Here is a 25,907-nt window from a genome sequence, read left to right as displayed (position 1 = left end):
TATGTTTATGATAATATTTATTGGCAATCAGGTCTTTGTAGGATCATCACCATCATACCCAATTTTTCCAAACAGAATTTTCGATAATTAAAAATAAGTAGTTGTTCTAATATTAAATTACCTTAACTCTTAATTGAAACCAAAATTGATAAATAATGGTTTTATTTATCAGTATTATTTAATTTTTGCTTATATCTTCTGATAGGTCTCACCCTTACTTCCCCAGTCGGACTGATTCAAATTTTGACCAAGATATTTCCTACTGTGCTCTACCGCATTAAATCTTACTAATAGATGGGTAAAAATTAATTCTTCCATTAATTACGTGAGCTATTTCTCGATCAGTTTAGAACCCTCCCTCCCCTTAGGTGAGATTTAGTCCCTCCCTTAAAGTTAGATTGACGATAAATATAATAGAGATTGACGGGAAATAATAAACTGTTCAAAAATACTATAGTTAATTTATTTCAATTAAATAAAATTCAAAGTAAATACTAAATGATTTTAATAGCCATGAGATTTATTTTAGCGAGTAAAATGAACACTCAATTTTTTCTTTTTTTAACCGACTTCCAAAAAAGGAGGAGGTTCTCAATTCGATTGTATTTTTTTTTTATGTATGTTACATCAGAACTTTTGACTGGGTGGAGCGATTTCGACAAATTGTCTTTTAATCGAAAGGTGGTGTGTGCCAATTGGTCCCATTTAAATTTATTTGAGATCTAACAACTACTTTTCGAGCTATATCTAATAATGCGTTTTTACTTGACTCTTTTTTCGTCGACCTACGTTGTATTATACCGCATAACTTTTTACTGGATGTACCGATTTTGATAATTCTTTTTTTGTTGGAAAGAGGATATCCCTAGTTTTGTACCGTGATAAGGAAACCAGGATCTGATGATGGAATCCCAGAGGAATCGAGGGAAACTCTTGAAAATCCGTAATAACTTTTTACTGGGTTTACCGATTTTGATTATTTTTAATTTAATCGAAAGCTGATGTTTATCATGTGGTCACATATAAATTTTATCGAGATCTGATAACTACTTTTTGAGTAATCTTTGATAACGCGTAGTTGCTTGACTATTTTTTCGTCGTTCTACGTTGTATTACTTGTCGATGTAATTGAAGTCGGTTTTTTTTTTTCGTTTGCGAGCAAACACAATTATTTAATATCCGTAATATTTTATAGTTTTTTAAGATGATGTGAGATTTTCGATTATACCCCCCTCGACTTAAATGAGATTTGGTGAGATTTCATTGGACAATTATGAGCTCCCCCATTATGAACTCACGTAATTAATAGATTTCCCCTAATCAATTCTTACTTTAACTAATTAAATTGTAAAAATATTAACACGCGGAAAATTTTTAGGTAGATAATTAGGTACACGTACCTGTACTAGGTAAATGTGTACCTATTTGTCGACATCGCAGACAAAACTTCCCACCATTCATTCCAAATTAACAGCATTTGTTTATTACCCTTCATTCCATTTTCAGCGTCATAGTTAACAAGTAGTTATCTGTAGAACTGCTATAATGAAATCAAAATACCGAAGTTTGCGTGATATTCCTTAATATGTTTTTATGATTGATCTAATCTATTTATTTGTAGGTATGACTTTATCTGTTATATAGATAAGATCAAAACAATTTGCTGATAAAGTCCATGCTTTTAAATCATACTGTTATGAAGCCTTTCATATAAAAACGTCTACATAAGTTAATGCCTACTTAACCCCATAACCATTCTATAAAAGGTTTATAAATAAGTATGCAATGCAAACACAGCCATATAAAGGCTTCCATTCATATGTACCTAGTATTAAGCATATAATTATAATGACAACCCTTTGCTGATTCGTCATTGCGATTTTGTAATACAATAAGTGGGCTAGAGCAACTGAATCCCTACAAGTCTTTTAACGCAATGAGAGATCGCTAATGAGATTTATTGCTGTCTCACCCTATTTATCTACCGGTGCTCAGCTACAATTATAATAGACTAACCATTTAAATTTATATACGTCTAGCTGACCTGGCCAACTTCGTACTGCCATATATTTTTTTTCTATCTATCTTGTAAATTTTCTTTTCAACCCATTTCCGACAACAGTGTTTGCTCGCAAACTAAAAAAAACGACTTCAATTACATCGATCAGTACCTACGCGCCTAGGCGCGTAGCGGTCCGTCCGTAAGGGGTCTAAGCGCTCCGTATAGCGCCTCCTCCACTCCGACGACGTTCTAAGCCGAGGTGCGATCTCGCTAGGAGACACCCTTAGAACGGGCGTTTTCCGCGAGCCCTCCCAGAGGGCTCCTCTTCTTCCTTCGCGGCCGGTGTCTATAGTACCCGGCCCCTCTCACCGGTGACGCTGTAAAGGCGGCCAACAGCACTAAACAATTCGAAAAAATTTTTTTTATCCAATTTGGTGCAGTCGTTCAAAAGTTACACGCATACATACATTTCAGGATTGTTTGTAAATTTGTATAAAAAAAATGTATATAACAAAAATAGTTTTTGGCACCAGTATTTGACTTGATATATAGGTATTTCAATACTTATTAAATTACTATTTCATTATGTTTATATATAATGTGAAAGCACTATGATATGTTTGTCTATATTAAACATATATTTTTAAAATTATTTATTAAATAATATTGTGTAAAAGATTACACTTCTATTACTTTATTAAGGCATTTTCCATTACTATTATGATACTGTATATATTTGTCTGTATATTTTTACTTGAAACCGCAGTGGCGTGACACGCTCTTTCAATTAAATCCAAAAAAATTAATATATACATATATTTTCTTCTAGATGTCTTTATTTATTTCTTTTTGTCATACTATTAATACAAAAATGTACAATTAGTTATTTTTTAAGAATTTACATGACTAGTGACATTTCTTATTTCACATATGGGTTTAATTATTAAAAACAATTGTTACAAAAAAAAAACATATATTAAAGTTTAAGTGTATGTGACACTATATCACAGAATAAAAACAACATTAACTTTGTATTTTTAATCATCCCAGTTCACTTGATGACAATCGTGCCACACAAATGTGCCTTTTAAAGACTGTGGTGCTTCCAGTGCTAGATACAGGGGGGCCCGAGCTCCACGCTCTGGAGTAAAATCACCCATTCCTTTTGTCATATCTGTTTTAACAAAGCCTGGGTGAACACAATTAACGGATATATCTTTCCCTTGTGCAATTAATTGTTTCTGTTGGACAAAAGTAAGAGCCGACAGAGCCACTTTTGAAACTTTATAGTCACCATTATGACCTGCGAAGGACACAAATGAACTTTTACCATTTTTGACATGCTGCAAAAAATCATCAACAAACTGCAATATTTCGTCTACTGTGAGGTCATCCTTAGCAAGAATGTCCAGCCAAGCCTGCTTCCTAATGTTCGATAACAAACCCCAATCACTGCTCAAATTGACAATTCGGGCGTCATTTTTAAGCAATGGATACAGTATTTTGGAAATTTTAAGAACACTGTAGAAATTTGTATCAATTAGCTTCTTAGCTTCTTCGTAAGTAGGCAAAGGCTTATCAAAATCTAAAATACCGGCATTGTTTACGAGTACATCGATACCGGAATGGTGTGTAGAAATATATTTGGCAAATTCCTCTATGCTGGATTCATTTGTAACATCTAACGTATGGAATGATGGTCGAAGTCCCAAAGCCTCTAATTTTTGTACTGCTTTTCTTCCTCTTTCCTCATTTCTAGAAGTTAGATATACGGTGCCATTAAACTTTTGGCATAACCCCTTTACGATCTCAAAACCTATACCTTTATTACTGCCAGTAACAACCGCTACTTTGGTTTCCATTTTGTACAAAAATTTATAAACAATCTAGAACTCACAATAAAAAATATAATTTTAAAATATATTCTATTTATCAGTTTTTAATGACATTTCATTTGTCATTGTGACAAAAGTGACTACACCTCAGCCATCTGTCAGTTTTACTGAATTTATAGTGATGTAGCTTACCATTAGCTAATTAATACCGGTACCGGTAATTTATTACCGACAATAGACGAGCTCTGAGACTATTTTGCGAACTATAGAATACTTTTTTTCATATTTTAGGGTACTTTTGCAATTGGGTTTTCTCATTTTCACTTAGTTTGAAAATTACAGAAGGGATACTTTGGAAAGAGGCACAAAGTTCAAGTCCGTACGCATAAATTTGTTGTAAATTTGTTTTATACCGTAAAATTTATTTTTAAAAAATATTTAACAAAGTCAACAATAGAATTTTAAAATAATTATCATTTTACTCTGTTTTATTACTAATAAAAGCATTTATTATAACGATGTCATATTAATATAATAATCACTTTTAAAATATTATTTGTAAAATGACGATTCGAAAGTGCTTTTGAAGCATATTTCAAGTGTTACTTTGATTAAGATTTGATTCAAAGTCGCACTATTTATTAAAATCATCACTCATCACATCACTTCAGCCTAATACAGTCCACGGCTGGAAATAGGCCTCCACTAGTTCGAGCCAAAAATGGCGTGAACTCATGTTTTGCTCAGTCACCACGCTGGGCAGGCGGGTTGGTGACTGCAGGACTGGCTTCGTCGCACCGAAGACGCTGCCCGTATCAGCCTGTGTATTTCAAAGCTAGCAGTTGGATGTTGTTATTAAAATAATTACACTTAATATTTTTTCACTCTTTTGTTTTGTTTCTAATCTATCATCTCGTCTTTTGTTGAAGATAAGTACAAACAAATACAGAATAACATAATACACAAATATATTAACTCTTTTAACAATTTTATTTTAATTTGGAAATTTTAAAAAAAATTGGGGTCACCTGTTTGGGGTCATCCATTAATGATGTGGCTCGAAAGGGAAGGGTTCGGAAAAAATGACGAAATATAACATGACTGTAATGAGATATCACGTATATTTATTAATTGAACAGGCGGTTTATAAACTAAAAAACAAAAAAAAAAAAAAAAACACTGCAACCTTGATATTGTTCTGGAAATTTGTATCACGGTGCTTAATTTTCGAATTTTCGAAATAAACATAATATTCTAAAAATGTCAATATAACTTTTTTTTCCGTTTCATCATATCAGAGTTCACTGCTGGATGTAGGCCTATTACGTGATTTTTTGTGTATAAGGGTGAGTCTAAAAAACTCACAACATATCACCAAGGTCAGAGAGGTTAATAAATATACATAATTGTGTTTGCAGGCAAACGAAAAAAAACCGACTTCAATTATATTGAAAGTAAAAAAGTAATACAACGTAGGTAGACGACAAAATAGTCAAGTGAATACGCAATATCAAAGATTGCTCCAAAAGTTGTAATCAGATCTCGATGAAATTTAAATGTGACCACATGATAAACATCGGCTTTCGATTAAATTCAAAATCATCAAAATCGGTACACCCAGTAAAAAGTTATGCGGATTTTCGAGAGTTTCCCTCGATTTGTCTGGGATCCCATCATGAGATCCTGGTTTCCTTATCATGGTACCAAACTAGGGATATCTCCTTTCCAACGAAACAAGAATTATCAAAATCGGTTCATAAACGACGGAGTTATCGCCGAACATACATAATATATATATATATATATATATATATTTATACGGTCGAATTGAGTAACCTCCTCCTTTTTTTGAAGTCGGTTAAAAAGTTACTAAAAACATCACTTGATTATTGTATGTCCCCTTTGCATATTTTTGCTATACTTTATTAATGAAAAATATTACTTATTATCTTTTTGTTCTGTGCTAGGTAAATTATTTTCTTCATGTTTTATATCATACTAGCTGACCCGGCGAACTTCGTATCGCCTAACACAAACTTTATCGTATGGTATTAAAGTTCAAATTGACTTTTAAGTATTATCACAAATCTTTTGTATGGGAGTATAGAAAAGTGTTGTTTTTAGACTTTTTCAGGAAATTTAATTTTTTTTTTTTTTTTAGAATTTTTCTCTCCGTAAGAACCATCCTCTTACTTCAAGGAATATTTTTAAAAAAGAATTAGCGAAATCGGTCCAACCGTTCTCGAGTTTTACGCTTAGCAACACATTCAGCGACTCATTTTTATATTATAGATTTTATTAACCGACTTCCAAAAAAGGAGGAGGTTCTCAATTCGACTGTATTTTTTTTTTATGTATGTTACATCAGAACTTTTGACCGGGTAGACCGATTTCGACAAATTTGGTTTAATCGAAAGGTGGTGTGTGCCAATTGGTCCCATTTAAATTTATTTGAGATCTAACTACTACTTTTCGAGTTACATCTAATAATGCGTTTTTACTTGACGTTTTTTTCGTCGACCTACGTTGTATTATACCGCATAACTTTCTACTAGGTATACCGATTTTGATAATTCTTTTTTTAGTTGGAAAGAGGATATCCCTAATTTGGTACCATGATAAGGAAACCAGGATCTGATGATGGGATCCCAGAGAAATCGAGGGAAACTCTCGAAAATCTGCAATAACTTTTTACTGGGTATACCGATTTTGATAATTTTTGATTTAATCGAAAGTTGATGTTTATCATGTGGTCACATATAAATTTTATCGAGATCTGATAACTACTTTTTGAGTAATCTTTGATAACGCGTAGTTACTTGACTATTTTTTTGTCGATCTACGTTGTATTACTCGTCGATGTAATTGAAGTCGGTTTTTTTTTCGTTTGCGAGCAAATACAATTATAATTTAGTAGCTTCCTTAATAATTAAGTTGATATGAGATTAAATACTAGGAAATTTAAGACACAGCATACGTGACAGACATACAATCTACAATCACTCCTAAAATACAATTATAATAATTGTTCTGCCAATTTAGTATTCACAGCAAATGTTGTGCTTCATACTATTATGAAACATTAGGCCTCATAATATCTTAAACTAAAATTACGAATTATACAAAACTTGCAAAATTATTTTGCAAATTAGTAATACATTTAATAATCAGCTATTTAGTTAAAATTATTTACACACAGTCAAACCTGTACTAATACACTCTTAATTACACTCATATAAACATAATTTATATTAACGCTTAAAATAAATGGCTTCAAATTTTTGTAATTTAATCAATTTTGACAGCTGCATATATTTTTCTGATGAATGTATATGCTGCAAAGAATCCAATAGTTCCAGTCAAAATCCAAAATGTTAACACCATAAGTCCTGTAAAAATGAAATCATTTAATAATTTATCTCATCATCATCATTACAGCCTATACAGTCCACTGCTGGACATAGGCCTCCACAAGTTTACGTAAAAATTACGTGAACTCATGTGTTTTACCCATAGTCACCACGCTGGGCAGGCGGGTTGGTGACTGCAGTACTGGCTTTGTCGCACCGAAGATGCTGCTGCCCGTCTTCAGCCTGTGTATTTCAAAGCCAGCAGTTGGATGGTTATCCCGCCACCGGTCGACTTTTTAAGTTCCAAGGTGATAGTGGAACTGTGTTATCTCTTAGTCGCCTCTTACGACACCCACGGGAAGAGAGGGGGTGGCTATATTCTTTAGTATCATAGCCACACAGTACAATAATTTATCTATTTAATAATAAATATTGTATTTTGTAGAATGTTTTTGTCCTTGACTCAATATTAACAAATTTTAATAATAATTTAACAAACATAGTATAATAATGTTTACCTGTGTAACCAATGTAAAGCAATGTAGGTATAAACTCTGTTATTTCCAATTTTGTGAAAAAATAAAATATGGAATAAATCAATATGTAAATAGCTGATCCTCCAGAAATTATAAAACTTTTCCACCACCAATGATAATCCTAGAAGTAAAGGTAATCAAAAGTACTAAAAAGACAAAATTATATTATACAATTCATGCATGATATAAAAACATGCAAATTTACCTCACCACATAGTTGGAAATACACCATTACTATAGAAATCTGAGAAACTGAAATAACTAATATGCAGAATACTAAAAACAAAAATCCAAATAAATAATAAAATTGATTTTCCCACAGAGCATTAAATATAAAGAATAGCTCAATAAATACAGCTCCAAATGGAAGTATACCAGCCATCAATATGCTGAAAATATACAAAAATTACCATAGAAATTCAAATAATAATGATATTTATAATTATTATTTTTAACACGACAAATTATAAATTAAAATATTTACTTTTTTCTTACCATATATAAGTATTCATATACCAAACTTGTTCTGGCACTTTCCTTGGTATGAAATTAGTACGCACTGGATGTTGGAATGGTTGTTTTCTACATCCAAAGTAATACCCCAAGTAGACTAAGGGAAGAGAAATACAGAACCAGAGGCATAAAAGTGCCATCATAGTGGAAAATGGTACCGCTCCACTAGAATGTTTACCCATGATGAAAAAGTTTAAAAAGAAACATGTTCCAAAGACAATTGCTGGGTACAGCGTTGCTGTTAGGAAAGCAGCTTGTTTCCATTGCTTTCCTTTCATAGTATTATACAAGCGAGCTGAGTAATATCCAGCTATCAGACCCATGAACACATAAAGGAATATTGCTGCAGTCATCAATGCTCCGCGACTTGCTGGTGACAACATGCCTAACATTGCTACGACTGAAACAAAATAATAAAAAATTAGATAATAACTCTTTACATACCATCATATTCTTATCCACTATTTGTACATTTATCTTCATAATACAAACATTTTCTAGCAGCTCTTTTGTAAATTTTCTAATGTATCCAAAAATTTTACAATGCTGTATCCTAAGATTATTGGGGTGACATTACTATTCAAGTGTTAAGAATGCCTTTGCAGATTCTTTTGTCAAACAATTGTTACTATTACTGTTGTTATTGTAATGTAAAATAAATAATGTATAACAATTTTATAAAATACTAGCGACCCGCCCCGGCTTCGCATGGGTGCAATGCTGATACTAAATATACTACAGAATGTCTTTTTATAGTGTGAAGCTAGCTTATGACATGGTTATTAACATAATAACAACAACATTCAAATATCCGTCGTTAGATTACACTTTGTTACAGAATGCGTTGAGGAAATAAAAGTTCATTCCTCGTTCCCGGTAGGTGATAGCATGATAATATGTAGCCTATATGTTGACCCGACTTCTTGATAATATTCGTGCCAAATTTGAAGTAAATCCATGCCGTACTTTTTTAGTTTATCCCGGACATACATACAGACAAACAGACAAAATTTCTAAAAACTATATTTTTGTCTTCAGTATCGATTGTAAATAACACCCCAAGTATTCTTTTAAAAAAATATTCAATGTATAGTTTTGATTTTCCTACCATTTTATTATATGTATAGAAAATGAACTTGGAGACTTACATATAGTTATGAGGGACATGAGAAATATTTGAATTCCACTTCCAATGACAGCTGCAAATAACATCCTCTTAGGTGGTGGTCGGAATACATCTCCGTGGACTAATTTCCAACCTGTTTCTTCGATCATGTCCTCAATGTTTTCATCTGAATTATACCTAGCTATATCTCTTCTTAACGTGCGGACAATGATCATTGTTAAAATACCTACAATATTTTGAATTTATAAAGAATTTAAAAAACATTTAGAGGCTTCATTTATTACCTAAGAAAATACAGAAAATCATACCTGATAAAAAAAATAGAACTACAATTGAATTAACTATAGAAAACCAGTGTATTTGTACATCTTTCATGCCTAAATATATATCCCATCTCGATGCCCATTCAATGTCTGATTCTCCCCACTCTACTGAATATGTGAAGTAGAGTTTTGTACCGGTATCTTCATTTACCAGTTGAGGTTTTGCTTCTGGTGAAAATTGACATGAGTCATGCAAAAAGGTCAAGTAATCCTTATCAATAGAAAATGTTTCTACTTCGAAGCCCACAACTCGGTAGGAATCTCTGTAAATAAGAAAGCCTTCTATTAATCAAATATATTTAAAAAGTCAATCAAAAATATGTGTCAAAATATATTACATATATATACTATAATAGTAAAAATTTTACACAATGAGCTGAAAGAAGAACTAACTGGCTATGTTTGTGATATTTGAGAAGTAACTTCAAGTGATTATTTATGTATGCTTTGCCTTTAGACATGAATCCTAGGCGATATCCCTGCTCTATTGTCCTTTCAGATGTATCAACATTTATAACTTTGGTAGCAACTGGCAAATTATCTATTAACCTGAAACAAAAAACACAAATGAGATTAAAATTAACTATTCTCGAAGTCATTGACTAGATTGTAAGAAAAAAAAAATTATATATACAAGTGCACAAAATATTCATGTTCAATTCGTCCAGCAACTTTTTCGGATTCTTCAACACTCCAATTCATTGGTTCATTTTGTTTATGACACAAAAGTTTGCATTTAATATTTTCAGCCATGTGTACTTCATAGGGTGTATTAATAATTCTATCTCCTCTTAAAACTTCTCCTAAATTTTCTGATTTATCGAGGAATGTTCCATTTTTTGGTCTACACAGGGGCAAGGAATAATACTCGTATGGTAGCTGTGTATGAATACTCGTCATTTTAACGGCTTTTACTTCGATTCTTTGACCTTTCTTAAACTCCACCGGTGCCACGCCAGGGACATAAAATCCATGATTATAAACTATGAAGTTGACAAGTAATATAAAAATCTGTGAAGTGGGCTAAAAACAAAAATGTTACTATCATAACTTGAAAAAATTAAACAATATAATTATAGCAGATGATTATATACTAACTGTAGACATTTTACTAATCAGACGGTTGAAGATTATCAAAGTATTAAAACCTTCATAGTTTTCATTTTATTATTTAATCAATATAATATTTTAATCGTATTAATACAAAAATTAGGTACATTCAGTAATTTAGATTTCACACAAATTGATATTACATAGTACATACAGAAATGTCACGATCACGAACGTCAACTCTTACTTTTTTTTAATTTATTGATAGCTGGATTCGAGTCTTTCGCTCTAAACTGTACACATTTTTACATATTCTTTGGTAGACCGGACTCCACCGAGTTCGAGCTCCAGTAGTCTCGACACCAATTCTTCCAAAGTCTAGACACCAATCGGAACAAACATTCATCGCTCTTCATAGAAATTTAGGGCTAAGATCTAGATTAGGTAAAACCGAATTAGAAAAACCGAATTTCGGGGTTTTTGGGTGTGGAGGGTGGACGGTGTAGGGGAATCTATACAAGGTAACACTGTCACACCTCAAAAGCCCATGGTTATGGAGATATCCATGGTTAAAGTTTTGAGTCTGTCCTACCCCTAGAGTGTTTTTTTTGTGCCGCGGAGGCGCGGAGGGAGGGCAGACCTCGCCCGCCTCATGCTCCGTTCCGCAGTGGAGCCGTTAGCCGCTCCTCTACGCATTCGTTCGCGCGCTTTCGCACGCAAGGGCGGAAGGGCTGCACTTCCCGCAGCGCCGGAGCCAAGCGTTCTTCTAACTTTCGAAATTCTTCTTCTAACCTCAAAACTTTAACCATGGATATCTCCATAACCATGGGGTTCCGAGGTGTGACAGTGGTACCAGGGGAAGCGTTCCCCACCCTCTCCCCCCCCATCCCCCCACGGTCCCGAAATTCGGTTTTACCTAATCTAAAGCTTTATCGAAATTTAGTAATATTCAACCGGTCAAAGTCTCACCATACCCGCCAATTTCTGCACCGTTATGGTCTATTTTTGGATCGAGTTAACTTATTTTCTTTGAAAAAAAATAGTATACATATAATACACCGATGCAAAGTGTATTTTGTGTACTTTGCGAATATTAATAATGCTATTTGTCGAGGATACGTAAAAAGTGTATGGTTTGCTTTTAAAAAAATATCCTACTTTCTCACCCTCTTTAGATATTATTCCCAAAAAATGTTGTTTTTAGTTTCATCGTTTCGTTGTTCATCTTCGATACTAATTTTTATTAGTTTTTCTAAATGAACCATGAAGTACAAGTACCGTACCTACGGTAATTACTTTACAAGTTGTGAAATGTCCACCTATTAGGTATATAGACCACCTATTTTCAAATATAAAAAAGAAACTTTGCTGTATCATAATTTTTTTTTTTTTTTTACTGTTAGAGCTAGATAGATACTATTGGGAAACAGAATAAGTAGAATTAGTGACAAAAGAATCATAATACTATATTTTTTTTGACATGTTTTTGCACCAAGATCACTTTCTCCCTCCCTCTGAAACAAGCTCGATTTTATAATTGATATATGCACATGTACAACATTTTTTACACAGTAAATTAAAGCTTAGTTCATACTCTTCAAATTAATATAAGCGTTTTTGTTCTAAGTGTTGAAACTTGTGAGCTATGACCAAAAAACTACGTCTCAAGTAGCGCGCGCTTATCAAAGCATATTACGCGGGAGATGCGAGGTCAGCGCCACGTGCCAGGCGGTGCAGTGCTGGGGTTTTTTTAATTTAACCCCACGGGAGACTACGGGAGCTTGCGTTCAGGGGAGTCCGGTCTACCATAGGTAAAAAGTAAAAGTAAGGTAATAAATTATATAATTATAAACAAAATCTTCTACACTTTATATTTTTCCTTTATTATAATTATCTTCTCTATTGACGAACATATAAACTAGAATAAGGTTTTAAAAAATATTGGATTTGCTAATATTTCTTCTGAACGGCAGGAAATATTTTCTGAGCCAATGTTATTTATATCCGAAGCCAGCTTTAATCTATATAGCATTGTCCTTTATTCTACTTTGATATAGTCCAATAGTCTTTCCAAAGTCTATTAATCCTGTCTTTGATGATTGGAAAGTAATCGGAGAAAGGTGTTTCAACAACATCTCTGTGGTCCTCATCATATACATTTTTTGCAGTTTGATAAAATGTAAAATAACTGACATTTGCGACACCCACGGGAAGAGAGGGAGTGGCTATATTCTTAAATACCGTAACCATACAGCACTTACTATTCGTTCGACTAAAAACAAAAGATAGTCAACAATTATCAACAACAAAAGATATGTAGGCATCTATTCTATTCAGTTATGTTTTGAACTTAAATACCTAACCTTAAACTACGATTTTCGATATTTAAAAATACCTGCTACTAACTTTTTTTTCGGAGTGTCTACTCTAGTGCTATTGGCCCTAGCGGCTTCGACAGCATCACCGATTGGAGTGGCCGGGCACTGAGACCCAGCTGTGAAAGAAAAAGTGGAGCCTTTTTACATAAGGATAGACAGCGGGAAGCGACTTTGTTTTATATGTATTGATTATATACATACATATTTATGAATCATGCACGCACGCAAGCATGCACGCACGCAAGCATGCACGCACGCACGCAAGAACGCACACACACACACATAAAATATACACAGCGTCACTTTTTCTGCATTAAAAACTTAGAAAGCAACCATAGTCAACTGTCAAGTATTATTTTATCTATGAACTATTTCTCTATGAATAATCTGTATCAAATATAACTTAGTTTCAACTCTGTGCTGATGACTTAACGTCGAGATAACCAGTTATAACCTGAAAAAAAAAGCGCGGGAACTTTGAAGTGAAAAGGCGGTCTTTTTTTTTCAAAAATATTTTATTAATTTTATAATTCATTCACTGGAGTTTTTTATAAATAAATACTTATAAATTAATCAAGAGATGGGGAGAAGTAAGAAAAGGAAAAAGAAGGAGGAAGGTAACGCTGAGGACGACTCGTTAAGCTCCGACTCCGAGTCCATAAAATCTGTTGAGCTAACAGACGCCGAAAGGTATGCCCCGTTTCGGGTAGCCGATTACGTGCGGCACTACCCTGAGAACGGGGGTAATTTTGACTATATTGTATTCCTGGAGAGTACAGAGGCTGACAAGCCAATCGGAACAAGAGACATGATGACACTCGCTAATAGCATAAAAAAATATAATAAAGGCGTGAAACAACTAAAACGCATTAATAAAAGTAAAGTTGGAGTTATCTTTGATAGACCTGCTTTTGCTAACGCGGTCTTAGGCAACAAAAAATATCTTGATGGGTACAAACTTAAAGCTTCCCTTCCGGCTGCCGCTACAGAGGTCACTGGGGTAATTTCTCATGTGCCTATAGAATTATCCAATAAAGAAATATATTCAGCTCTAACTAGCACGAAAAATATTATATCTATACGTAGATTTATGCGACGTGTAAGAGAAAATGGAGAAATAAAATTAATCCCCACAAAAACAATTTCTATAACCTTTTCCTGTCCCAATTTACCAGATAGTGTGGACCTCAACAGCTGGCGGTTCGAAGTACGGCAGTACATCCCGCCAGTAAAGCAGTGTCTAAAGTGTTTAAGATATGGTCATATTGCAAAATTCTGTAAAAATTCACAAAGATGCAGCATTTGTGGCGAAGGTCACAATTTTAAAGATTGTCAGACTCCTTATACTGCAGCCAGTTGCTGTCACTGCTCTGGCAATCACATTGCCATATCCCCTGCATGCCCTGTTAAAAAAGAAAAAATCCAGCTTAACAGAGATAAATTTCAGAAAAAAAGCTTTGTTGATGTTTTAAACAGCTCTCACTTTCCATCATTAAACAAAACTGATCAGTTCTTATCTCTTTTAAATTCCGAAATAATACTCAAATCTATTACAGAAGCTTTAGTAAAACTTATAACACTAAACAAAAATAATGAAATACCTATCTCTTCCCAAAATATTAAAAATGTCCTGCAAGATACATTAAAAAAGGTTACTAATAAATAATTTGTACTTTATGGATACTTTAAATATTGTGCAATGGAATGCTCAGAGTATTCTACACAATCAACATATTTTTAATTATTTCCTTTTGGACAAAAATATTCACATTGCGTTAATTTGTGAGACTTGGTTAAAGCCTTGTCAAAAATTTAAGATACGTCACTACAATGTAATTCGTCTTGATTCAGGAAACACCCACAATGGCGTAGCCATATTAATACATAGCTCTATTTCTTATTCTAAAATTGATACTTTTTATGATGACTCCATTCAAAATGTTGTTGTTCGTATAAAATACTCTAGCAACAAAGAACTTACTATCATAAGCTTTTACAGTCCAACTAATTGCAATCCTGCTTTTTCTAAATCTAAACTAGACAGGTTAATTAAAAGTTTACCAGAACCAATCTTCCTAGCAGGAGATTTTAATGGCCTAAACTCAGCCTGGGGCTGTTCTACTTCTAATTGTCGAGGCAAAGACATTTTAGAGTCTATCAATAACAATAATTTGGTTATACTTAATGACGGAAGTATGACCACTGTTGGTTCGCACATATGGAGACAGAATGCTCTTGACCTAACCATAGTATCACCTTCATTGGCTCTAGAGTGTGACTGGTCAGTACATGACGATCCCTTAGGCAGCTACCACTTTCCTGTAATCACAAAAATTTTACTTAATAACAATCATTACAATGCCACTCCTATTCCCAATAGTAGCTCACTACCCTGCTTCCCTAACCTGAACAACGTTGATTGGAACATTTATAATTTAAATGTCCAACTATTGCTCACTGAATTTTCTCTTGATACACAAGACCCCCTTCATAACTACACAAAATTTACAGATATTTTACACTCAGCACTGTGGAAATCATCTTCTATTTCTAAGCACTCTTTGGTTAATACAGCTTTATCTTCATGCTCTCCTTCTAACTTAAATAAAAAAAAAAAACTTCTTCCTTGGTGGAATTTCAATTGCACCAAAGCCGTATTAAATAGCAAAAACGCTTATTTGACTTTTAAATCTGATCCCACTGAGGCTAATTACATTAATTTTAAAAGACTACAAGCCACCAAAAAATATATTATCAGAAATGAGAGAAGAAACAGTTGGATAAAACTTTGTGAACAATTTAACAGATCGACTCCTATATCAGTCATTTGGACGTATATGCGAAAATTTAACAAAAGCTATTTTCCACCTTCCCATAACAACTCTGACTATTCTTGGATCTTTGATTTTCTCAAAAAATATACTCCAGATACTGTAGAGCCAGCCTTTAATCTTAATTCTTTCTGCCATATTCTTCCTAATCAAAATTTTATTATAAAATCTTTTACCATTGTCGAATTAAATTCTGCTATTTCATCCAGAAAAGACTCTACACCTGGCCTTGACTACATTTCATATAAAATGCTTAAACACCTGTCTTCTCAATCTAAACTAATTTTATTAAATATCCTGAATCTTCTTTGGGAGCATAATCTTATTCCTATGGATTGGAAGGTTGATTGTTTAGTACCTATCTTAAAACCCAACAAGGACAAGTTTAACTTTGATTCATATAGACCTATAGCATTGACTTCTTGCATGGGAAAAATATTTGAACAACTTTTAAAACAAAGATTGGAACATTTCATAGAGTCTAATCATATTTTACCTTCTAATCAGTTTGGTTTTAGAAGAGGCAGGTCTTCAAGGGAGAGCATTGCTCACTTACATCTTGATATTTATAATGCTATACAATCAAAGCAAGCTCTCGCTGGAGTTTTCTTCGATGTAGTTGGAGCCTTTAATAATGTTAACCATCATATTCTATCCACGGAATTAGCTGCGATTGGTTTACCTGTAAAAGTTATACAATGGATTTTTAATTTTTTGCACAGTAGGAAGGTATTTGTTAAGTATAATAATAGACTTATTGGTCCAAGGCTTTCTCATAAAGGTACATGTCAAGGTAGCATTTTGAGTCCATTGATTTTCACACTTTATATACATAGATTAAACTTAATTCTAGGCTCTCATATATACAATTTACAGTTTGCTGATGATTTGGTAGTCTATTGTTCTAGCAATAATATAACTACCCTAAATCTTAAGTTAAACGAAGCTTTAGTTAAATTAAATTCTTATTTTAATTATCTTGCATTGGACATTAGCTTTGAAAAGTCTAAAGTCATAGTTTTTAATAAAGTAGGGTCTGAAAGAATTAAAATAAACTATAATAATATATCTCTTCTTATCACAAATGAAGTTAAATTTTTAGGTGTTATATTCATGAATAACTTATCATGGAACAAATATGTAGACCACATAGTTGATAGAGCTCTTAAGGCTCTTAATATTTTAAAGTCTCTTGCAAAAACATATTGGGGTTCTGATCCAAAAATCCTTCTTACCCTATATAAATCTCTTGTACGCAGTCATTTTGAATATGGATTTCTATGTTTTTCTGCTAATGACAAGTTGGTTAACAAATTAAATATTATTCAAAATCACAGCCTGAGACTTATCACTGGCGCCATGAAAACAACCCCAATTAATTCGTTACAGGTCGAGTGCAACATTTCCCCTTTACACCTTAGATTTAAATATTTGAAATACTGTTTTTTGCTAAAACTGTTTTCCATTAGTAATCATCCTCTAATTAAAAAGCTTAATTACTTACATAGTAAATATCCTGTAAATGCTCCATTAACTTCTAATAACCCATTTATTCTCTTCGAATATTCATTCATGTTAAATCTAAATAACCAACACAAAATACACAGTTCTAGCAATTGGATGTGTTACGAAAAGGAGTTTGACTGTCTTATTAATCAAATCGATATTATTATTGACCATAAGCTAAAAGAGCGCCAGGAAGTTTACAACCTCATAGCACAATACTCTGATAAGTTCAAACAAGTTTACACAGATGGATCAAAAAATGATATAAATGTTTCCATGGCCTATTATGTACCTCATCTGAAGTTTGGCCAAGGCGTCAGATTGAAAAAGGAGATATCAATATTTACAGCTGAAGCTCTAGCAATTACTGCTGCCCTAGAATTCATTAAAAAACAAACTAATCAATATTGGCTGATCATTACTGACAGTATGAGCGTTCTAAAGGCTTTAGATAATTATCAATTCAGTGCTAATACAAACTTCATCATTTTAGAAATAAGACATCTCCTTTATCAACTATCCAGAAGAAACTACAACATCAAATTATTGTGGACACCTTCACATATAGGAGTAAGGGGAAATGAACATGTGGACTTTCTGGCACGTTCAATTGTTGACAGTGACAGCGGCAGCCCTGTTGATGAGAATGTTGCCGTACCATACACTGATCTATTAGTTGCTATTAAATCAAAAATCCTATCTGATTGGCGTGATCTTTGGCGACAAACCTTGTTAAGAAAAGGATCTTGGTATGCTCAGATAAATCAAGATATTGGAAAAAGTCCTTGGTTTACTAAATCGCATCAACATAGAAGCAGAAAATATTATACAATACTATGCCGCTTGAGATTTGGACATTGCAGATTTAATGCACATTTGAATCGTATGCGTATCATCTCATCGCCCGTTTGCCCACATTGCACCAACAACTCTACACAGTCTTTAGATCACATATTTTTTGAATGCTCCGCTTTTAATCTGGAACGCCTCTTATTTATAGCCAACTTGTTATCAACTTCTGGACCAAAAAATGTCCCGCGCAATACACAAGATTTATTGACTAATTTGGATAACTATACTAGTATATTTGAATTTATTTGCAATACTATCAATGATATTTGAAACAGGATCAGGACCTTCATTCATCGGATGTGAAACTTTATTTTGATATTTCAGGCTTCGGCCTATTACAGACTTGGTTTCGACCTCGCCTATCACTTATAGACAAAGAAGAGTAGACGAAAATATGAAATTTCAGACTTGGTTTCGGCCTTACTCTACCAGTCATCGAATCAGAAGAACAATAAAGTTACTTCAGACTTGGCTCCGGCCTTTTGATATATCAGAACGAAACTTACAAATTCAGACTAGGCTGTATGGATTATAGTCCTTTGCCTTTCCCTATTGGGGATAAATTTTAAAACAACATAACTTAGTTTCACATGGAATTTGGAAATATCCAGCTTGTATCCAGCGTATAGAACGCGTCGGTTTAATATTTTTCTTTTATTTCAAAAAATATAATGTAATATATTATTTGTGTTATTATTAACAAATTTATGTGAAAAGTGTTGAATTTAAACTTTTATGTAATATATATCATTATAAGTAGAAGTGAGGTTACATAAAAAAGCATACAGAAAAAAAACAACATGGTTCAGGTATGTTTTTTTTTTAAAGTACAAGGTCCTACTTCATTACACTTAAATCATCATGTAAATAAATAATATTTGATGAATTCTTTGTCTTTCAGTAAATTACCTTTATTTTATTTTTCAGGCTACAGATGAAATGGAACAGCCTGATTTACCTCAAGCCTTAAAATTGTTAAATGAAATGAATATGAATGTGCAGCAAGTTTCACAGTTAGTAGATAATATGTTGTTACGCGTTAAAACCGGTGAAATTTCGACTGATAAGGGTCTAAGTTTTCTAGAAATGAAATATCAAATGCTTCTTAGTTATTTAATTAATTTAACGTACATAGTGTTAAGGAAATGCTCTGGAGAGAAGATTGAATCAGACCCTTCTATAGACAGACTTGTTGAAATACGAACTGTACTGGAAAAAATTCGTCCAATAGATTCTAAATTGAAGTATCAAATCGACAAACTTGTGAAAACAGCAGTTGTCGGGACTTCAGAGGATGATCCTCAGTCATATCATGCTAATCCAGCTAACTTGGTAAGTAAAATCGAGAATAGTGATGAAGACAGTAGTAATGAATCAGATAATGGTGTCAAAAAGGAGAAGAGTGGAAGGTCAAATGTATATGTACCTCCTAAATTGGCAGCAGTACATTTCGATGATAGCATATCTCGTACTGACAGTGAAAAGAAGAGCAAGGAAAGAGCTAAGAAACAGTTCCTCAATTCTAATGTGATGAGGGAGCTTCGTGAAGAATATTCAGAAGCACCTTTAGAAGTGACAACAGGAAATCATGTGAAGCATTCTATATCTAAGTATGAACAGGAGAAAACAGAATATGAAGAAAATTATTTAACTCGTTTACCAGTTACCAAGGCAGAAAAGAATAGAAGGAAAAAGTTAACAACTGTTGGGATGTTAGCAGATGAAATAACTGGGAGCCGCAGTACAGCTCATAAACACAAACTAAAATCAAAGAAAGGTAAAGGGTTTAAAAGACGGCGCACTCACTGATCTCTTTACTAGACCTTTGTATAATAGTTTTTATTCTTGTCAAGTAAAGCATTACATTGATATATGTTCAGGAAAAAAACAAATTCACATGATAACATATAAGAACGTGGGTTCTTATTAATTTTCATTAGAGCTGGTAATTCGGACACTATAAAAAAGATTAAAAAAGGAATCAAATGAGTGAGTTTTTACATAATAGTAAATACCTGTGTTTCATCTGAGTGAGATATGGTAAAATCTTTTGTTGATTTTATTGATACCTAGAACTACCTAGACTACTTGATACATAGACTTTTTTGATAGCTAAAAGTATCGATACAAAAAAAGGTCGCCGCTTCCAATTTTCATACAAATACTGAACAACTGCTTTCAAATTTCAGTCGGGTTGACAAAAAAAGGGTCGTTGCTTCAAATTGTCGTAAAAATACTGAATACTACCCATTTAAAACTTAATTTCTTATTCAATATGATACCTGCCTAAAAGTACTTATTGAGTAAAAGTATCAAGTACAAGTTTCGGTATCGAATAGAAATGTACTCGATACCATAATGTATCGATACTTTTTTCATGCCCCTATGTGGCAGCTATTATTGTTTGTTTAAATTGATTCCAACACAAATCAAATCTAAATTTGTCAAAACAGATTTATATATACTGATATATACACTGATATATATATATATATATATATACTGATATGACAAATTGATACAAATACAACAAACAATAGAACAAAAACCTCCTTTTTCATTTGATATAAATACAACAAAATTTAAATGACTAATTATTTGTACCCACATACCAAAAGTACAGCTACAAGTTAGTAGTAGTAATTTCAAGACACCTAATATAGAAACGATTGAAATTCTTCAGTTTTGTCTGCTGCAGTCAACTAGTAATAATTATAACATTTGTGTTATCTTTGTTTGATCACAATTTGATGAGATGCTTTTTGGACTTAATAAACATAAATATACATACATTTTTTTTTTAATTTTTAATTTTTGTTTAATGTACTAAAACTCATAAGCAGGACACAATCAAGTAATATATTTTTTTACTATATGATGAAAAAACATTTAGTCCCAATGTCCTGTATTCACATGTGATTTAATAATCTTTATTTTCGTTGTTTACTAAAAGAAATAAGTATTTGTTAAGGTTTCTTAATGTTTGAAAATAAATTTAAACAGAAAAAGCAAGTATTAAAACTTTTCCTTGTTATAGTATAAAATCTATTTTAATTTAAACAAACTACAGTAATACAGAATATTTTCAGCAGCTATATGGATAGGTGAAACAAGACACCTCCCTTATGAACACGCACTTTTTACAACTGTTATAAAATAAAAAATTAGAAAGAGATTTTAGTATACAGGGTACTCCATTTATCTAAGCACATGCACAGTAAATTTTAGCTCCTATAATCCTATTAAAACATAACTATTAAAGTTAGGAACTTATTTGTTACTCTATAAAATATTTATAAACATCAAACTGGCTTTACAAAGTTGTTTAAGTTATGTGTACATAGCAATTTTAACTCAATAAATATGTAAGTCACCTTTGGAATTCTTTGCTGCTTAAATAGTAAAAACGTCCAGGGAGGTGCTACATCTTGCTTAATTACACTTGGTGGCATAATTAACCAGCCACCTATCTTTTTTCAAGTTTCTTCAAACTCACTGAGAATTTAATTCATTTTGTCATAACATTTGGGTTAACCTTTAAGAAAAGAAATGAAATTTTTAAAGGGGTAAATAATGAAATAAATATAAAAGTGAGAACGTGCAGTTTAAAAAAGTATGCTTTAAATTATCCATTTAATAATATGTATTTTCTTCTCTGTTTTCAATGAACCCTTGCAACCGATTTAGAAGTCTGTCCATTGTCTCAAATATAACTAGAATGTTCTGCCACTCTTCAACTGTAGCAGTTTTTTGAACTCAGATGGTTGTAGGAGCTTTTGTACTACTTCAAATCAGTCTTGAGGTTGTCCCATACGTTTGATCAGGTTCAGATCAAAATTCCAAGATGGACATGGTAATCGCTGAATATTGACTTCTTCAAAGTAACGGCAATAACTTTCCTCGCGTGTGCACAAGCGTTGTCGTGCATGAAAACGAAAGTTTTTGCCGATAAATGGCGTAATGGGAATGACAGTTGGTACTAAGACATTTATTGCATACTTCTGAGTAATAACGCTGCCTGTATCGAAGACGGACAACTTTGTACGTAGAAATAAATACCACATCAGAAAATTATCGAGCGTCCCACGTAGCCCTCTGTTTTTACCTCAAAATATTCAGCAAACCTTTCACCGGGGCGGCATTTATACAAACGCTGTCAGTCCATTAAGACCTCGCAAGGCCATTCTTGATCTTTCAGAGAAGAACTGCCTTACATTATTTCGAAGTGTGAATCATTAAGCAAACCTAAACAAAAGCCTTTCGTTGTTTTGTGAGGTATGGTCAGTACTAGGACTCGAACTGATTTCAGGCCCCTCTGTTAACCTTCTTCTTAAGGTTCTTAGGCTCACACTTACGTTTCGTACCTTAAACAGCTGTTATGAGCTCTGAAGATGTAGCAAACCAACCCATTTCGAAGAACATTCGTTCGCGATGATGTAACGATCATTATCTGATTTACATCTTCTGCCACCTTTCCTTGACCTACTTGTGTAAGAACCGGTCCGTCTGTAACACTGGATAGCGTATTGAATAATGGTATGTGTCCGCGTTCGCAAGTGCCACAGCTCACAGCTGGCTGCTCCAGCAGCATTTTTTTTTGGTGTAAATGAAATCACGGTACCCTAACCTTCATTTAGTCGAAGGAATTAAACAAAACGAGTGAGCAATTGTTTGGTTTATTGTAGGTGTACCCACTAATGAAGTTGCGCCTAGCACTCCAAAGTGCAAGTTAACATAAGAAAACGATAATGCATTTTAGTTAGGTTGACGGTTAATTGTGCCTCCGAGGATATTTTATTTATATACACATTTCAATTACTTTTTTGTTATCCCATAATACCCTTACTGAAATAATTGTTATGAAATTGGAGAAATTAGTCAGTATTTAATATTATAGACACATTGTTTATCAAGTTCAGCTTAATATGGTTTACAGATGATTAAGTGCAGTGCAAATAACTATTTTAAATTTGCCTTACTATGCATATTGTGTAATATAATAAATAAGTAATTAATGTTAGTAAAAACATGTTTATTGTAATGGAAAATTGGGATGAAGAAATTGCATGACATTGTATTTTTTTCTTCTTCATTTTTTATACGTACCTTTAACAAATACAGACTAGTTTAATTACAAAATTATGATATATTTTATGCGAAATATATTATGTGATATTATTTTGGTACAATAAACTTAGCAACTGCAAATAATGAATAAAATTTGTAAGAGATGATCGATTTGATATTATTGTATAAGTAATGCTTAAGATATATTGATAAAGTTGTTTAGTTTTTTATTACTTCCATTTTTTTTTTGTTTTATAATTATTTAATTGTCAACTAGTCCTTAAGTAATTTTAATGTTCATGTTTTTTAATAAACTACCGTGATGTATATGTTCTTTTATGTAATTTATTAATGTTGTCATTAAGGCGTTTTCTAGCTTTTGTTATTTTTTCTATTTCTTTTTTATTTTTAAGAATTATGATGTAATAAAGAAATTTGAAAACGTATGTATTTTATTTTTGATCAACAAACAAATCTGCAGAAGGAAAATCTTGTACACATGTAGCCGGATTAAAAGACTGATAACGGGACCATCTCATTTGACGAATATGACCAATCGGCGTATGAGTGTCTAAGCATTGATATTCGCCTTTAGGAGGAGCCGTTCCATGGTTATGCGTAAGATCCGAGCGAATCACACGATTAAGCAAATAGGGAGGAGAAGCCAGTGTTAACTGTAAATAAAAATATCATGATTTAATCCCCATTTCATTTTTTCAGTAAATAATATTGTACTATATACTTTAACGGTCCATTAAATTAACAGAACTGTCGTTTTGTTGCAAACTAACGGCTTCATACATAGTACATAAAAGCTTTTTTACTAGGTATATAAATATAATACTAGTTACTAGTTTCTATTATATTATAAAGAGGTTAAGTTTGTTAATGTGTTTGTAGATTTGTACTTTCTGAAACTACTAAACATATTTTAAAAATTCTTTCGTCAAAGCTAAACTAATCCAATTGTGAGTGATATAGACTACTTATATACCTATTATTAACGTAACAATTACTGAGTTCAATCTGAAAACATGACACAAAAAAATCCTTAAATAACTCCCTAAAAAGGCTATCGTGTTCATAAAAACCCTCTATAATGGAGTCCTTAGTGTATAACATTTTCCATAAATATGGAAGGTGTCAAAGATTTTCATGCTACACAAACTGGGAAAGCCTCCAAGTGATGTCTTTTCCTATAGACTGATTAGTCTGCTGCCAATCCTATCTAAAATCTTCGAAAAAATACTGCTTAGGAGAATTCCACTAATCCTTGAGCAAAATAAGTCTATGCCCAACCACCAGTTTGGCTTCAGGCAGAAACACTCAAGAGTAGAACAAGTTCATCGGGTATGTGACAAAATAAGAAATGCCTTAGAGAAAAAAGAGGATTGCTCATCAGTGTTCTTGGATATACAGCAAGCCTTCGAGAGTATGTCATAAAGGCGTGCTATGCAAACTTAAGTCATGCTTGTCACACTCTTATCATCTGCTCTTCACTTCGTATCTGACACACAGGTTATTCCGAGTTACTCGAAGTAGTTCTGTGAAGCCAGGGCTGGTGTACCTCAAGGCTCTGTACTGGGTCTGATGTTATACATATTATAGGTAAGTTAATAAATTCTGTGCGATGTATGATAATAAAACTAAATATAATATTATAAAAACACGGCTATATTTATGTAAATTACCGGTGTAGCAACAGTAGCGTAGGGATTTCTGTATTCATCTTGTTGTGTTGTTAGGTAGTCCATGACACCGAAATCTAAAGGGAGTTGTGCTAGATTTGCATTTTTCATGAGCTTATTTCTTCCAGGAGTACTGAAATGTGACCGTACGATGTAACTATAAATTAGTATTTTAAATTAAAAGTAAAACATCAAATTACTTATCTTACAGCCTGTTAATGATCGCATAAGTATAATTTTATAGTTACGTGTATATACGTTCATCCAATGTATTTCTCAGAAATTAAAAAATAATTAACTAGGTAACAAAGATACGTTTTATATCATAAATATTTAGGTGGTTCATTAATATATTCAATATAATTTAGGTATAATTTACTTACTCTGTACATGGATAGGAAGTAAAGTTAACAAGAGGCTTAAAAGCATATATTGGATCTGTTTTTTGATATATTTCTTCAAGCATAGAATGCGTTTCGCTTTTTCCAATATTTTGATCTTGATCCCCCCAGCGCAAATATGTACTAAGATGATTACTCAAATGATCATGGTAGACATTATTATCCTTCTTTTCTACGTGCCTTTGATAATCCCAATTTTGAACCTTAACTTTCGGACCATATGTGTTTTTTGAGAAGAGGATTTGTTGTGGCTTTTTAGGAGTTGCATGTTTAGATCTCATATTTATAAAAAATTACAGTGCCAAAAATGCTGAATACTCCAAAAATACTTCGTAAATAGACAAGTGTCTATTTATACTTTCAAATTTGAAATAAGTATATAAACGGCCAGTAATATTTTTTTTATAATATTTAATAAGTTTAACATATAAGAAAGGTTGAATTTATCA

General features: G+C 32.7%; 4 protein-coding genes across 4 annotated transcripts; 1 reads left to right on the top strand and 3 right to left on the bottom strand.

The window, feature by feature from the left end:
- Positions 1-2,963: 2,963 nt before the first annotated feature.
- LOC123669182 (carbonyl reductase [NADPH] 3-like) lies at positions 2,964-3,864 on the bottom strand. Its single transcript, XM_045602810.1, has one exon. The coding sequence runs from the start codon at positions 3,862-3,864 to the stop codon at positions 3,040-3,042; it is 825 nt and encodes a 274-aa protein (XP_045458766.1). The 3' UTR covers positions 2,964-3,039.
- A 3,083-nt stretch (positions 3,865-6,947) lies between these two features.
- On the bottom strand, positions 6,948-10,699 carry LOC123669181 (transmembrane 9 superfamily member 4). Its single transcript, XM_045602808.1, has 8 exons — positions 10,320-10,699; positions 10,079-10,234; positions 9,671-9,948; positions 9,385-9,588; positions 8,219-8,636; positions 7,929-8,112; positions 7,706-7,844; positions 6,948-7,226 (listed from the first exon to the last, which is right to left on the bottom strand). The coding sequence occupies exons 1-8, from the start codon at positions 10,583-10,585 to the stop codon at positions 7,126-7,128; spliced, it is 1,746 nt and encodes a 581-aa protein (XP_045458764.1). The 5' UTR covers positions 10,586-10,699; the 3' UTR covers positions 6,948-7,125.
- Positions 10,700-11,998: 1,299 nt separating this feature from the next.
- On the top strand, positions 11,999-20,288 carry LOC123667623 (neuroguidin). The gene is made up of 2 exons (XM_045601489.1): positions 11,999-12,023; positions 19,204-20,288. Exons 1-2 carry the CDS (start codon positions 11,999-12,001, stop codon positions 20,109-20,111), a joined length of 933 nt encoding a protein of 310 aa, XP_045457445.1. The 3' UTR covers positions 20,112-20,288.
- A 3,515-nt stretch (positions 20,289-23,803) lies between these two features.
- On the bottom strand, positions 23,804-25,795 carry LOC123669180. Its single transcript, XM_045602807.1, has 3 exons — positions 25,441-25,795; positions 25,061-25,190; positions 23,804-24,043 (listed from the first exon to the last, which is right to left on the bottom strand). Exons 1-3 carry the CDS (start codon positions 25,737-25,739, stop codon positions 23,822-23,824), a joined length of 651 nt encoding a protein of 216 aa, XP_045458763.1. The 5' UTR covers positions 25,740-25,795; the 3' UTR covers positions 23,804-23,821.
- Positions 25,796-25,907: the final 112 nt, after the last annotated feature.

Source organism: Melitaea cinxia, chromosome 3 (genome assembly GCF_905220565.1).
Source record: "Melitaea cinxia chromosome 3, ilMelCinx1.1, whole genome shotgun sequence".
Classification (NCBI taxonomy): Eukaryota; Metazoa; Arthropoda; class Insecta; order Lepidoptera; family Nymphalidae; genus Melitaea; species Melitaea cinxia.
Note: the sequence above shows the minus strand (reverse complement) of the source record. Positions and strands in the feature narration are given on the sequence as shown.